At 43.3% G+C, this 16,812-nt stretch overlaps 1 protein-coding gene and 1 long non-coding RNA gene across 2 annotated transcripts; one reads left to right on the forward strand and one right to left on the reverse strand.

The window, feature by feature from the left end:
* Window positions 1-1,549: 1,549 nt before the first annotated feature.
* On the reverse strand, window positions 1,550-2,584 carry LOC115794187 (uncharacterized). The gene is made up of 2 exons (XR_004021166.1): window positions 2,508-2,584; window positions 1,550-2,261 (listed from the first exon to the last, which is right to left on the reverse strand). It is a non-coding gene; the product is annotated as an uncharacterized LOC115794187 (long non-coding RNA).
* Window positions 2,585-3,890: 1,306 nt separating this feature from the next.
* Window positions 3,891-16,584, forward strand: LOC115794180 (growth/differentiation factor 8-like). The gene is made up of 3 exons (XM_030749531.1): window positions 3,891-4,227; window positions 5,148-5,509; window positions 16,023-16,584. The coding sequence occupies exons 1-3, from the start codon at window positions 3,891-3,893 to the stop codon at window positions 16,401-16,403; spliced, it is 1,080 nt and encodes a 359-aa protein (XP_030605391.1). The 3' UTR covers window positions 16,404-16,584.
* Window positions 16,585-16,812: the final 228 nt, after the last annotated feature.

The raw sequence follows: 16,812 nt of genomic DNA on the forward strand, positions 1-16,812 counted from the left end.
TGTCCAACGACAAGGTCGACCCCTGACACGAGTGCACAGAAATCAGCTTTTTGCAATCATGGGTGCATCACACGCTGTTTGTGGCTTCTTAGGTGAAATTTTTATCCCACATTTTACATGAAAGAGAACAAGAAAGAGGCAAGTTTTTCTCAAGCGATCAGAAAGATAAGTAAAAAGAGCATTAAAGTGTTAAAACTTTATAATTTCCTGGTTGTCTGCGTGTGTACACTCACACGAAGACAGAGTGTAAATGTAGCTTACTGCATCCCATATAAAACATAAGAAAATCATCACACCCCCCCGACTTGTAGTCCTCCTGCCCTTCATCAGGACATCAACATGCTCCTGGCCCCCAGCCTTCAAATCATCATTAATACCTGTCTGACCCCTGGGACTGCCCCTGCGTGTTTAAAGCGTGCTGCACTGCAGCCTTTGCTCAGAAAAAAACAAAACAAACAAACCTTGATGCAAAGTGTCCAGAAAAATCATCGTCCCATCTATAAATTACCTTTCATTTCTAAAATTATGGGGAAAAAGTCTGAAATGAGGGGTGGCCATAGTACCATATATGAGGTCAAAGCAAACGGATTACAGAGTTTTTATAAATACAGAAATACTCCACAGCTGCACAGCTGTGGTTAGCATGCTCCTGTCCCAGCCTAGTGTGAAATTATTAAAGAATAATGCATTTACTCGAGTACTGCACTGAGGTACGATGCTGATACACTCGTACTGTTTTTAGTTCCACACCACTGTAAACTGGAGGCAAACGCTTACAGCACCTTGCTGCATCGATCTCACAGCTTTTACCAAATATCTGGCAGATTCACGCTTTATATAAAATGATGTTTATGCACTTTTACTGAAGCAGGATTTAGACTATTAGACTATTTAGACTTAATATATTTATTATTTATATTTCTGTAATGGTTAATCCATCAGCATGTGCAAGCTCTTTAATCAAAATGATATTTTAAATGCTAAAATATAATTATTGTCATTATCCATGAAATTTTCAAATTTGCCTTTTTTTAATTATTAATATCCCAATTATTAGATACCAAATTTCTATCAATTATTTGCATTCCTGAACAGAAAAAAACACTTTCAGTGGCTGAATGTCACACTTTGACTATAAAAATGTGAATTCAGGTTCTTATTTACCTAATAAACAATATGATTTAAAACAAGTTTCTGATATATTTCTATAACATTTGTTTTCTTGTTTTTTATGATGTTTAAATGTAAGTTTGTAAATGTAGGTTTTCAATGCAAAATAACTTGAAGGCTTCTGCAGTGCCAGCAGAGCCTGAAGTTGTTTCCAGTGTTTTCAAAGCTCATTTGTTCCATCCTGTGTTCATTCCTGGCTGAATTCTCTGATTTTGATTGAGCTGGTTCTCCGGTTCTCCTGTGCCACCATGTTTCTCAATCCTGGGATTGACCCTGCCGTTTGTTGTCAAAACATACGGAGATTCTGAGGCAAGATTTGGTCCATCTGATCTTGAAATAACAAAACTTTTATAATAAAGAAAAAGGGAAAACAGAAAAGTTTGAATAATGAATAATATGCCTTTATTTTACTGCATGAATTATCTGTTAACATAAACACTTTTCATCACCAGCTTGAGCACCTGGATTGTAGTGGTCATAATCTAGTTTCCTTTTTTAGTCTTTGGTCATAACTTTCAAGATTTTATAAATGCCATTTCTTGTTCTGCACCACAAAGTTTTTACAATAAAATATGCCTCAGATTTCCGCTGTAGAAACTCTAAGAAATGAGCTTCACCCTTTTCACACAGTCCGGGCGGAGGTTCGAGTTCAAGCAGAAAAACGTCTGGGTTCATAAACATAATCCACGTCGCTGTCAATGAAAGGCAGCTCATCGTATCGGATCTCCACCTCCCAGCAGAGCTGCAGAGCCTGAGCGACGATGCCCTCTGACATCCTTTGAGCAAAGTCCAGCAGGGCTCTGCTGGCTGGAGGGGGATCCCGCGAGCTGCTGAAACATTTTGAGTCGTTTACATGCTTCAGAAACTCCTCAGCCTCCTCGGTGACCGCCCCCTTTGGTTTGTCAGAGTGGGCTTCAATCCGGCATCTCGACCCACCGCATCCCATCTCACAGCGGTCGACCCTTCAGCAGCGCGAGCGTCTAATGATGACTCTGATGTCTGCAGAAAGGATACAAAAAACGGAGACACTTCCAGAAGGTGTTTACTCTCAACAGGAACTGTCTATCCCCTCTGCAGGAAGATACCATCACCTGTTTATCCAAAAACAGCAAAATCAGAGACACCAGGCTCAACAAAACACTGGAGAAAACAAGCTAGAGGAACTGTAATACGCAGTGGCATTTAAAGCGCTTCATTTCGTCAGACTTTCCACTAAATAAGTCATTTACAGGGGGCCATAAAATTAAAAAAATGCACACAAACACACAGCTGATAAATCTTTTTTTTTTAAATGTCCCCCACACACGATTATAAATCTGAATCTTTTTTCATGTTACCCTGTGCTCTGTGCTGCAGTCCCTCTCCAGCCTCCATAGCTGCTGATAACCAGGCTGCTGAACCAGTTTCCATCTGCTGCTGGTTGATGGGAGGAGCGGCTCGCTGGACACCACCCAAAACAAACTTTTGTTTTGGGTGGTGTCCAGTGAAAGCCCTTAAAGTGGACCTATTCTGAACATTTCCAACTCCATTTTTTTTTGTACTCTGCTAGAATAGCTTTGCATGAATCACAGTTCAAAAATAATCCTTCTTTATCTTATCTTTATCTCCTCACTTCATCCTCTAACTGAAACCAGCCATTGGTTTTCTCCTTGAACTCTCCCGGTCTCTGTCTTACTGCTGAATCACGAACTTTGACCTTAACTGAAGCAAGTGAGGCCTGCAGTTCTTTAGATGTTGTTCTGGGTTCTTTTTTGACCTCCTGGATGAGTCGTTGTTGAGCTCTTGGAGTAATTTTGGTTGGCCAGCCACTCCTGGGAAGGTTCAGCACTGCTCCAAGTTTTCTCTATTTGTGGATAAAAGCTCTAACTGTGGAGTCCAAAAGCCTTAGAAACACTTTGTCACCTTTTCCAGATTGATAGAACAAGTGGTGAATTGGGCAGGTTGGAATAGCATTTTTCTCCTTAATCATAATTTTAAAATTTATCTCTGTCTAATATTAACATTTATTTGATGATCTGAAACATGTAAGTGTGACAATTATGCAAAAAACTAAGTAATCAGAAAGGGATCAAAGACTTTTCACAGCACTGTAGATCAGCTAATAAACAAACTATGCAAACCAACAGTTTTTTTCCAGTGAGTTTCTGTATCTGTGAGTCTGTCACTTACAGCTGCGTCACATACTTTTTCTAACATTTGGCTCACCTTTGCACCTGCAAACCTGTGTTTGGAAACTAAAGTGGGTCACCAGCAGGTGATGGTGCCTTCAGAGTCCTTCCGCAGAATAGGATTTTATGCGGCTCACAATGTGGACACAGAGTCAGCGGCGCCATCTGGTGGAGACAAATAGGAAACCGCCGGAGCTACCTTTCATTTCACTTTTTATGCCAGGTGTTGGTGTTCAGATGGTATGTGAAGGAGGAAAAGCGCTCATTTTGAGAGATCCAACTAGGTGACTGAGATGTTCAAAGGTGTTTGTATCTGGAAATGTGTCTGTCCGTTTAAGGTGTATCACACTGCAGCGTGGCATTGATTTGCCCTGCTTCGTCTATTCTAAAATTCACTATGAACCACTTTAACTCAAACATATCTGATTATTTAACATCTTAAAAGTCCTCCTACCTCTTTAAATGTCACTTCTAAAAAAATGCAGCCAATCATAAAGTCCTGGGGGGACAGTCTCATATCAGACAGCGTCACTGCGCTGACTTCTCTCCAGCATGCTCCTCTCGCTCTCTCTGACCGTCTTCTTCTTCCTCTCCTCTTCGGGTTTTGGCATGGAGATGAACCAGACTTCCAAGCTGCTGGGGGAGAGCGGAGAGCAGTGCTCGGCCTGCGACTTCCGGGAGCACAGCAAGCAGATGAGGCTCCACAGCATTAAATCTCAAATCCTCAGCATCTTGCGTCTGGAGCAGGCGCCCAACATCAGCCGCGACATGATCCGCCAGCTGCTCCCCAAAGCGCCTCCTCTGACGCAGCTCCTGGACCAGTACGACCCGCGGGTGGAAGACGAGGAGCACGCAACCACGGAGACCATCATCACAATGGCCACCAAGCGTAACTAAACAAACCAAAAAATGTTTTATACTTAAAAAAAAAAAAAAAAAAAATTCGCGCGTAAATCCTGTGCGTAAAGCAGGCGCGCATGAAACAAGAAACAGCTGAGCAACTTGAAACGGCGCTAATGTTTATATGAGCGCACGATTTTGGAGCTGCATCTGAGAGCTAGTGTACATTCGGATGTTGGGGTTAATATTTAAAGCTGAGCACGATCAGTGCAGTTAAAGAGTGCAGTGAACATCTGGATGTGCGGTGTATTCAGGTTGAGTTTTTGAGGGTGCATCCACAGCCTTCACATGGTCACATAGGCTGGTTAGTACCAAGTGTCTGTATTTGTAATTTGGACAACTTTCATTTTGTGCTAAAGACCATTACTGAAGGTAAAATGAATAATCATGTTAATACCACTCATATCTTGAATCAAAGTTTGACTGTTCTTTCTTTACAGCTTTTTTTTTTTTTTTTTACAGTTATTGTTACAGATTTCTTCAATTCTCTTCACTTAATTTGCAAACAAAGTAGACAAAGCAGAAAACTGACTGATAGCACTATTTCTGTTTTAAATTTCCATTGTGATAATATCATAAAGTGCTCAACAGCATTAATCTATAAAATCAGCAGTCTGCTGAAACTGAGTCGTGCTTATAACATTTTAATTTAGAGTCCAGAAGTGCATCCAGCCTTAATTTGGTGCTCACAGACCAAAAGGCATCGCATCAGTGATGTAAAAGAGGGTCAAATTTATCCTTGTCATAGCTCTACAGGAAAGGTCAGAGGGTCACCCAAATAATGCGCGGTTATGAATATCTGCATGCATATGTGACAGCCAAATGTTTATTTGTTTATTTAAATGTTTATTTCAAAGTGTTTTCAGTGCAATGACATAACTTTGTTTTATGTGATTCACGTCTTTCCAGACAATCCGATCGCCCAGGACGAGTTGTCGTGTTGTCTGTTCAGCCTCAGTCCAAAGATCCAGCCCAAAAACATCCTGAGCGCTCAGCTGTGGGTTCACCTGCGGCCCGCCGACGTGGTCACCACCGTCTTCCTGCAGGTCTCCCGGCTCAAACCTGGCAAAGAGGGAAACAACACCCGCGTCCGGGTTCGCTCCCTGAAGATCGACGCCGGCGCCGGCTCCTGGCAGAGCATCGACATCAAGTCTCTGCTGCAGGCTTGGCTGCGTCAGCCAGAAACCAACTACGGCATAGAAATCAACGCCTACGACTCCAGAGGAGAAGATCTGGCCGTCACCTCAACAGAACCTGGAGAGGAAGGACTGGTGAGTCTGATATTTACTCATCACACTGTTGAACCTTTATTATTTGGTTCATGCACTGCAAAAATAAGACAGGAGCTAAGAGCAATTATTGTTTCTTGGTTCAGTAATCAAGCTCACTGTCTCTGAATACTTTTTATAATGAAACAAACTGATTGACTTAAAATAGTGAGAAGAAAGCCAAATCAGATGCTGCTGCTTCCTTGTACTGACTTTATGCAACGTAATCTCACAGCAGCTGGTCAAATAGTTAGGACTTGTAATCATGTAATTGATTAGTTTGCGTTTCTGGACACGAACATTAAAGTGAATATTTTCCACTTTTAAAGAGCACAAAAGGCGAATGTTTGGAGGAAGACGAGGGCAGCTGGCCAAGTGGATCATTTTGCTGCTCACACAAGTGACCACAGTTTGAGAGCCACATGAGATAGATGAATGTTTTCTACACTTTCTTAGCTACTCTGTTAGATTTAGGCACCAAAACTACTTGGGTAGGTTTATAAGCTAATACACTGCTCAAAAAAAAAATAAAATAAACACAAATCAGATCTCAACGGGAAAAAAAATCATGCTGGATATCTGTACTGATATGGAATGAACATTATCAACCTACAGAGGGCTGAATTCAAAGACACCTCAAAAATCAAAGTGAAAAATGATGCAGTAGACTATCCCATTTTACTGAAATTTCATTGCAGCAACTCAAAATGGTACTCAGTAGTTTGTGTGGCCCCGTGTGCTTATATGCATGTGTAACGGGTACCGGTTCACAGCGCCCGTGAGCAGCTTTACCGATAGCTGGAATAATGGAAAACAATAAGATGACACAGGAGAAGCGGTTTGTCGTCTCTGATTCCTCCTCAGCTATATTTATTAACACATCACATATCATTAACTGTTAACACTGTCCATTTTAAATCAGCATCATCTTGCTGTACACACATATGTATAATGTCTCCTTAGACATGTTTCAGTGTCCATAAATCACACATATTCATCAGACATTAACTCTGTTACAATATCTCCTTTATGTCTCTTTCTCATATTACAGATTAACACTGGTTAGTACTGTATTTTAAATGTACCTTTAGAAAAATACCATGAGGTATTAATGGACTCCATATTAAACAGTAGTAAGTAAATAAACACAAACTTTTAAACATATTGATTAATTTATACATTTTACTCTTCTCAGTTTTAATCTACCTTTTAACTAGCACAAAGATATAAACATCAAATACATAGAGAAACTTGCCACTTAATACATGAAACAATGAGAATGAAAGTGCATCAGCTCACACAGGCTTTCAGTAGTTAGCTGCCTGCTAGCAAAATGGCCGCACTGCTGTCACTTTCACTCTCGGTGACGATCGATCTCATAAACAAAGGATAACGCATCTTACCGCTCATTAACACCATCGTTCTGAATTCGACTTTGTCTACAAACATTAACTAGCAGTTACACCCATTTTCCTTACAGTTTCAAACACAACATACCTGGAATAATGGAAAACAATAAGATGACACAGGAGAAGCGGTTTGTCGTCTCTGATTCCTCCTCAGCTATGAGGGGAATCCACGAGCGGCAGGCACACCACCATCTCACAGTGCCTCCTACTGGTGGGAGCGGAGTAACTGCATACACACTCAATATTTAACACAGTGTGTGAACCAAAAATTGACCCATATAAATACAAACAAAATATATCTGAAACACAGCATTATACACCTTATTCAAATGCTTATTTCTAATTACATCCACATGTGAACACACACTTGTGGGCTTCACACGCTCCCTGACAAAAATAAAAATGTCTCCTGACATTTACCAAATCATTTACCAACTTTTCAACTTAAAGGTTGCACCTATTATCGTTTATTACGAACAGATCTCTCTTCAAACGCACACCAGGGTGGGTGGCATGTATGGAGTTGGTGTATGTGGCATGTATGGTGTTTGGGTGTACAAAATGGGGTGTGTGCATGGTGTCCAAATGGTTGGAATGTATGGCAAAAGAGGCAGTGGTGGAGGTGTGTGAGATGCAACTATGACAGGTGAGTATGGTGCTGTGTGTGCAGAAACTGTATTTGCGCTAGTCTGTGATCGGACTGATGGTTCACCCAATGTGTTGTATGTGAGAAATTGTGTTGGTTTTGTTTCACGAGCAGACCTTCTAATCTCTGGCTGATCATGCTCAACAGGTGGGGTCTGGGATCGGATCTGGGATCGCTCTTGAACTCCATTGTCTGTCTCAGGTTCAATAAGAGCACGCTGGTCTTCATCCTGGTTTTGTTCAGCTCCACTTTCTGTAGGAGACAGGTTGTGCTCGGGCACCGTATGACCACTGCTGATCACAGGTTCGGGAGCAACTGAGTCTCTTACAGGGTTTTGACAAGGATCTCTCAGAGAAAAGGTAAGTTCCTCATGGTTGATGAGAGATCTTTCTTCAGTTCTTTCCGCAGGTACTCTGAGCCAGTAATGAGAGACACAGTCATCATCTGAGTCTGAGTTGTCGTTCTCATCCATTTCTTGTGCGTCTGTCTGTCTTTCTTTGTGTTTTGGTCTCTTGTCAGGGACATGTCTGGCACGGGGTGAAACAACTTCCACAGGCAAGTCATTTACTAGCAATAGGAGATTGCGGTGTAGTGTTCTGGTTTTCTTGTGGTCACCGCTCTCAGGACTGACAATGTACACTGGACTCTCAGCAAGCTGACTTTTGACGATATAGATAGTCTTCTCCCAATATGATCTTAACTTGCCTGGCCCTCCACGTTCACTGAGATTCCTTACCAGAACCCGGTCTCCAGGTTGCAACATGACTCCTTTTGTTTTCCTGTCATAGATTACTTTCCCTCTGTCACTGGACTTTTTGCTGTTCTCACTTGCAATCCGATAGGCTTCTGCCATTCTCTCAGCCCATTTTTCCGCATAACCCCTTGGCGAGTATGACTCCTTATCTCGAGTCAACCCAAACAGCAAGTCAATTGGGAGATGTGGATGACGGCCATAGAGGAGGAAAAAGGGTGAGTAGCCAGTGGATTCATGTCGAGTACAATTGTATGCGTGGATAATGTGTGGGAGGTGGTCCTTCCACCGCAGTTTCTCACTTTCTGTCAGTGTTCTCAACATCTGGAGTATGGTGCGGTTCAATCGCTCAGCTGGATTGCCCTGCGGATGGTATGGCGTTGTCCTTGAGTGACCTACTCCAGCCAGTTTCTGCAGCGTTTCGAACAGTTTGTTTTCAAATTCACGGCCTTGGTCGTGATGCAATTTGGCCGGATATCCAAATCGGGGTATGAAGTCACTGAAAATCCGCTCAGCAGCTGTTTTTCCACTCTTGTTCTTTGTGGGATAGGCCTGAGCAAATCGAGTGAAATGATCAAGCACCACCAGAATGTATTCGTAGCCTCCACAACTTGCTTCCAAATGCAAGTAATCAATACACACAAGTTCCAAAGGGAAGCTTGATGTGATGCTACCCATAGGAGCACGATCATGAGTGACAGGCTTCTTGGCTTTGACACATGGACATCTCCGAGTGACATAGTCCTCAATTTCTTTTGCCATAAACGGCCAGTAGAACCTTTCTCTAGCAAGGTGGGTCACTCTTTCTGTGCCGACATGGCCCATCTCATTGTGCAGATACTTAAGGGCTAATGTTCTGTATTTGGTAGGGAGGACCAACTGTTTCCGCCCATTTGTTTGTCGGTACAGGAGGTCATTTTCCAGGTATAACCTGCTCCATTCTTGCAGCATCCTCCGAGCAGCTCCACTTAGAGTTTTGCGTGTCTCATCTGTCACTTTGGTAGTTGATGCTTTCAGCTCTATTATCTGACTTATAGCTTGATCTTCTCTCTGTGCTTTCACCAGATTATCATGGCTTATGGTTGGCAGGTTAGGGTAAGGCTTTTGGTGTAGATCTGGGGAGGAGGTATTGAGTGCTGCAACCCAGGCCACATCTTTGCGCTCAGCTGCCTGGCTACCATGCCATGTTGCACAAACAACTTCATCAGAGAGCTTCTCTGTGCAAGTCATTTCATATTTCTCCATGTCCAAAGGAAGGCGAGACAGAGTGTCTGCATCCGCGTTTGACTTTCCAGGCCTGTACTTGATGTCAAACCGGAAATCAGAGAGTTCACCCACCCACCTATGGCCGACCGCATTTAACTTTGCTGTACTCATGATGTAAGTCAATGGGTTGTTGTCAGTATAGATGGTGAAGTGTGGAGAGTAGTACAAGTAATCATGAAATTTCTCACACACAGCCCATTTCAAAGCGAGAAACTCTAGTTTCCCACTGTGCAGGTGGTAATTGCGTTCGGACGGAGTGAGGGTCCTTGAGCCATATCCAATGACTCTCAGTTTTCCATTCTGGCGTTGATATAGGACAGCTCCTAAACCCTGGTCTGATGCATCAGTATGGAGGGTGAAAGGGAGGTTAAAGTCTGGATAGGCCAAAACAGGTGGGCTTGTCAGGAGAGTAACCAGTTGTTCAAGAGCTTGCTGATGTTCAGTGGTCCAGTTAACAAGCTCTCGGGAGGGCAACTGTGGATGTTTAGTGGTTTTGTTTTGTACTCTGGTCTGGGCTTTCCCTGACTTACTTTGAAGCAGCTCATAGATGGGTTTGGCGATTCGGGAGAAATCTTGAATGTATGAGCGGTAATAGCCCAGGAACCCAGTCAGTTTCCTTACATCTCCAACTGTTTGTGGCCTTTTGTTTGTTAGAGTTCGTACAGCTTCCAGATCACGTGGGTCAATTTTGACCCCTTCAGATGACACAAGGCGGCCCACATATCTGACTTCTTGCTTAAAAAGCTCACATTTCTCGGGCCTTAGTTTCACTCCATGATGCTGGAGAGCCTGGAGAACCTTTCGGAGTGCCTCAACATGCCCATCAAACGTTTTTGCATAGCAAAGCACATCATCGAGATATGGAATGCAGCATTCATCTCTGAGGGGACCTAGCATCTCCTCCATGCTCCGCTGGAAGGCTGCAGGGGCGTTCGAGAGTCCAAATGGGATCCGGATCCATTCATAGAGGCCCCATGGAGTGATGAAGGCGGTGAACTGCCGTGAACTCTCAGAGATAAAGCCCTGATGGTAGGCTTTGCCTTGGTCCAGGATGCTAAACCAGGTATTGCCACCAAGGGTGTCTGTCAGGTCCTGTATTCTGGGCAGTGGGTGACGGTCAGGAACGGTCTTTTTATTCAGGAGACGATAATCAATGCATAACCTCAGGCTGCCATCTTTCTTTCTCACACAGACCACCGGAGCAGCATACGGGGATTTGGATTTGACTATCCAGCCTCTCATCAGAAGTTCTTGTATGTATTCTTTTACCTCTTTGAAAAGTGGTTTAGGGACTGACGAATAAGTCCTCTGGACAGGGATCTCATCACGGAGGGTGATTGACATTTGTAAGCTTGGTATGCACCCAATATCATTGCTGTCACGTGCAAAAGCTCCAGCCTCTTCACAAAGCATTTTGTTAACCACAGCTCGTTTCTCCTCATCAAGATGACTGAGGTCAATATTAGGTTGCCATGAGGGTGAACTGGGGCTAGCAGGAGCTGGAGTGACACTGTTGACTGTCACTGTGGGCTCAGACATGTCAGATTGCTCTGGTAAGATGACTTTTTCAACACTGTGTATACTGCCCAGAGCAGTCTTTCTCGGTAATTTGATTGCGTGTTTTGTGTTGTTCCCAACAGGTACAGCAACATATGGCTTCCTTGGATTTTGCACCTCTAACAGGCCTTCTCCAAAATCCAACTCTGTCAGCTGCACATTGTTGATGTCTGGTTCAAACAGGAAGACTGAATCAGAACAATCCATGTTGGGTGGGACTTGGCACTTAACCCAGGTTACCTGTCCTGCTGGAATGACAGTGTCTTGTCTGCCAGTCCGTAGACGACCACTTTGCACAGGGGGTTTGCCAGCCTGGATGACATTTACAAGGAGCTCTGCATTCTCTGTAGATATTGACAGGGCATTACAGAGCAAAGTGGTAAGCATGGGAATTAACTTTTCAGGTTGTTCCTGCATCATCTCCTCCAGCACATTAAAGCCTAGCAGTGGTCTCTCAAGGGGCAGACTACTAACAAGAAAAGGCACAGTGATTGACAAATCTGGGTTTTCATTACCCATCAAATTCACAGTAAGTGGAACCCAGCCATCAAAGGGGATGACATCACCATTAACTGCAAAAACCTGTAGTTCTTCATCATCATGGATAATCTCCCTTAGTGATTTAACTGTATTGTCAGGTAAGTATTTGTTCTTCCAGTCTCTGTCTATCATGCTTACTTGAGCTCCTGTATCTAGCAAAGCAGCGACAGCTAGGCCATTCAGGTTACAGCGAACCAGGGCTTTGCTCCCAATAAGCTTTGCCAGACGTTCACTTTTACTGCTGGACAGGACATGGGAGGTGACACTTGATTTCTTTAGCACTCCCTGTCCTGTATTCTCTGTTACACTGTTTTGGTCTTTGATACTGACGGTTGCCAAGTTTTGCTTGTCAGGCTCATTGGTATGGCGTATGGCAGGTTGGGACTGTAGGGACCCGGTCACTGTCTGTCCCCTGGCAGGGACCGGCTCCAGTTTCCCTGACGTGTTGGCTTTCTCAGGCAACCCACTGCTCTGTGACCTTCTTCACCGCAGTAGAAGCAGTGTGTACAGTCAGAGCGATGCTGCTCAACACATTTGTCACAGCCAAACGGTCTCTCTCTTTTGTCATCTGTCCTTCCTTTCTTTAGGTTACTGACGTGCTCTGGTTTCTGTGTGTGCATTGACTGTTGCATGAGTTCAACAAGACTGGTCAGCTTTTCAACCTTCTCTGTTAGTTGCTGGATAATATCTGTCTTTTGTTTCTTCCCCACGTTCTCCTCCTTGGTACTGGGATACTGAGCAGCATTAGCTTCCACCTGGGCACTGTGTACATTTGTGGGTCTTTGACGGGTGACAGGACCTAAGCGCCTCTGTCTCTCATTTTCATCACTTAGTATCCTTTTCATGCGTTTCAGGATTGCCTCATCAGTCACACCAGCGTCCGCAAGCAGTGGTTTGAGCTCTCGGCGAACATCATCGTGTTTGTGCCCAAGGCCCTGGTATACAGTGTGGAGGAAAACATCTTGAACTGTGCTTGCACTGTATTTCACATCTGTGTCAGCATGCTTTGAGGCCAATAAAATCTTTTGCTTTAGCCCCATGACTCTGTACAGAAATTGTTGAGGAGTCTCACTGTCTTTTTGTTTGGTGCACATGAGCTCCTGGAAAAGCTCCATGTTGCTTCGCTCACCCAGGTGAGAGTGGAGGAAGCCTTTAAGCTCTTCAACAGTTAACTCATCCTTATTCATTAACATGTCCTTGAAAGGTCCAGGTTTTATAGTTCTGAGGACAGCTCTCACAATTTCTGCATCACTGAACTGCTCCTTTAATCCTTCTTCAATCTGACGGCAAACATTATTGTAGCTGATGTCTGACCCCTGGTCTGCAATCTGACCCCCATGTATCTTAAACTCCCGGCGATGGAGATAAGAAAGGTCCCTTAAGGAGACCACTTTGTCAGGTGTTGTCCCAGCTACAGGTTTGGTGTGTGCAAAGTCTCTATATTGTGGGATGGACTGCGGTCTTACTGGTAAGTGAGATGTAGAATGCAGAGTGGATGTGGGTATGTTCTGCATGATCTTCTTACCAAGTTCCTCATAAGTGGTTAGCATTTTGTGTATTTCTGTCTCATGTGTGCATGTCACTGTGGTGGCTGAATGGTGATTAGCACTGTCAACTTCTCTTGCATCATTAACAATGATATCAATAGCATCACCATTAGTTTGAGTCTCTTCACCACTTACATTAGCAACTTGTGAGTTTATGTCATCACCTTTTGCATGCATTTTGACATTTTCCTCAGACACACAACCCCTCATGGTCACATCAACTACATCTCTCAAATCTAACAAATGAGCCATACCTTCATCCTCTGACTCTAGTAGAGTATTACTGCACATGAAACTGTTGATGTACTCAAAACAATCATCCTCACGCCCCGACTCAAGTTGAGATTGGTTCATCTCAGGTACTGCCCTCAGCGACTTGGCAATCTGGAACAGCTGATCTGCAGAAAGAGTGAACAGGTCTTTCTTGATGGCCCACACCAAGCGGTTCCTCTCACTGTCTGCCATGGCTGCTTCCCTATTCCTCGTCCTTGGTCACGCAGTCCGATAACCGTACTCTGTCTTTGTTGTTGATGGGCTGTTATTTTCCTGAGGCACAGTCTTGACGCTTCATCAGATGTAGAGGCAGGTAGGGTTGATTGGCCACATCAGGTCCACGGTGTCAATATCACTGGATCAGCTTCCATTTTGGCAGAGGAAGTGATCCCGGACGAGCCCCCAGAAAAACTGTAACGGGTACCGGTTCACAGCGCCCGTGAGCAGCTTTACCGATAGCTGGAATAATGGAAAACAATAAGATGACACAGGAGAAGCGGTTTGTCGTCTCTGATTCCTCCTCAGCTATATTTATTAACACATCACATATCATTAACTGTTAACACTGTCCATTTTAAATCAGCATCATCTTGCTGTACACACATATGTATAATGTCTCCTTAGACATGTTTCAGTGTCCATAAATCACACATATTCATCAGACATTAACTCTGTTACAATATCTCCTTTATGTCTCTTTCTCATATTACAGATTAACACTGGTTAGTACTGTATTTTAAATGTACCTTTAGAAAAATACCATGAGGTATTAATGGACTCCATATTAAACAGTAGTAAGTAAATAAACACAAACTTTTAAACATATTGATTAATTTATACATTTTACTCTTCTCAGTTTTAATCTACCTTTTAACTAGCACAAAGATATAAACATCAAATACATAGAGAAACTTGCCACTTAATACATGAAACAATGAGAATGAAAGTGCATCAGCTCACACAGGCTTTCAGTAGTTAGCTGCCTGCTAGCAAAATGGCCGCACTGCTGTCACTTTCACTCTCGGTGACGATCGATCTCATAAACAAAGGATAACGCATCTTACCGCTCATTAACACCATCGTTCTGAATTCGACTTTGTCTACAAACATTAACTAGCAGTTACACCCATTTTCCTTACAGTTTCAAACACAACATACCTGGAATAATGGAAAACAATAAGATGACACAGGAGAAGCGGTTTGTCGTCTCTGATTCCTCCTCAGCTATGAGGGGAATCCACGAGCGGCAGGCACACCACCATCTCACAGTGCCTCCTACTGGTGGGAGCGGAGTAACTGCATACACACTCAATATTTAACACAGTGTGTGAACCAAAAATTGACCCATATAAATACAAACAAAATATATCTGAAACACAGCATTATACACCTTATTCAAATGCTTATTTCTAATTACATCCACATGTGAACACACACTTGTGGGCTTCACACATGCCTGACAACGTCAGGGCTCTTAATAAGACAACAGATCGTGTCCTGGGCATCACTGAGCTACTGGGCAGTCTTTGGTGCAACCTGATGGCGTTGGATGGACTGAAATATAAGTAATGTCTCAGAGGTGTTCTGTTGGCTTTAGGTCAGGTCAACATGGGGGCCAGTCAGTGGTATCACTTTCTTCATCCTCCAGGTACTACCTGACCTGCATACTCTTCCCACATGAAGCCGGGCACCAGTGCACCAGTGCAGGGTCTGACAGTGGGTCCAAGGATTTCATCCTGATACCTGATGACAGTCAGGGTGCCGTTGCCTAGCCTGTAGAGGTCTGTGCATCCCTCCATGGATATGCCTCCCCAGACCATCACTGACCCACCACCAAACTGGTCATGCTAAACGATGCTACAGGCAGGATGACGTTCTCCACGGCTTCTCCAGACCCTTTCACATCTGTCACATGTGCTCATGTTGAACCTGCTCTCATCTGTGAAAAGTACAGATCTACCAGTTCTGGTACACTGTAGCAAGGGAAAAATATGAGTGGCCTCCACCTGTAAAACCATTCCTGTTTTGGGGGTTGTATCATTGTTGCCCCTCTAGTGCACCTGTTGTTAATTTCATTAACACCAAAGCAGCTGAAACTGATCAACAACCCCCTCTGCTACTTAACTGACCAGATCAATATCCCAGACGTTTAATTGGCTTGATGCTACTGCAAGAGCGGTATCTGCTTTATTTATTTTCTGAGCAGTGTATTTTAGGCTCTATAAAGTACTTGGTCAGGTTTAGACATGGTTCCATCTTTGGTTCCATTGATCATCTAAATCTCGACGGCACTTGCAGAAACTTAAATTGCAAGTTTATGACACTCTTGAATAATTTTTTTTCTTATCTGAATATGATGACATTAATTATTATATATGTCAAAATATATTAAAGGAACTAATTTATTTTTTCTACTTAACATTAAAGTGCTGCTCTGTGTTAGACACACTAATAGTTGTTAAAATGTAAAGTTGGCTTTAGAAAGTTTTGGTATTGGTGTTTGAATTTTTATTCCTTTCCTTTCCAGCAACCATTCATTGAGGTAAAGATCCTCGACAATCTCAAGAGATCCCGTCGGGACTCAGGCCTCAACTGCGACGAGGAGTCTGCGGAGACACGCTGCTGTAGATACCCGCTCACCGTCGACTTCGAGGAGTTCGGCTGGGACTGGATTATCGCTCCCAAACGCTACCGGGCAAACTACTGCTCGGGGGAGTGTGAGTTCCTGCACCTGCAGCAGTATCCACACGCACACCTGGTGAACAAGGCCAACCCACGGGGCACTGCCGGGCCCTGCTGCACACCCACCAAGATGTCTCCCATAAACATGCTGTACTTCAACCGCAAGGAGCAGATCATCTACGGGAAGATCCCCTCCATGGTGGTCGACCACTGTGGCTGCTCCTGAGGGGACCAGGAATCCTGCAGGATGAAATTTCCAACAAAAGTGATGCAAAAATGTTGAATATTGCACAAATCTTTAATTTGACTTAGTAGTTTAAGAAAAAACAGCCAATAAACAGGTTCTGAAGATGTTAAAAAAAAAGTCATCCACAAAAAAAAGTTCTTGCAACAAATTCAAAGTTTACTCTTTAGTTTGGACATTATGTTTTGATTCAAACAGAAACTGTGAGACGTAAAACCAAACATGATCCAAAAAGGCATCAAAAACTGACCAAAATATCTTAAAACTCAACAGTGAGCCCAGAAATGCTAAAAGTCATACACATTATTGGAAATAACATTAGCTTACTTTTTGTATATGTAGCTGCTCAGCACTAAACCTGTAAATTTCAACAGCAAAACAAGCAAACAAA

This window comes from Archocentrus centrarchus, chromosome 2 (assembly GCF_007364275.1).
Source record: "Archocentrus centrarchus isolate MPI-CPG fArcCen1 chromosome 2, fArcCen1, whole genome shotgun sequence".
NCBI lineage: Eukaryota > Metazoa > Chordata > Actinopteri > Cichliformes > Cichlidae > Archocentrus > Archocentrus centrarchus.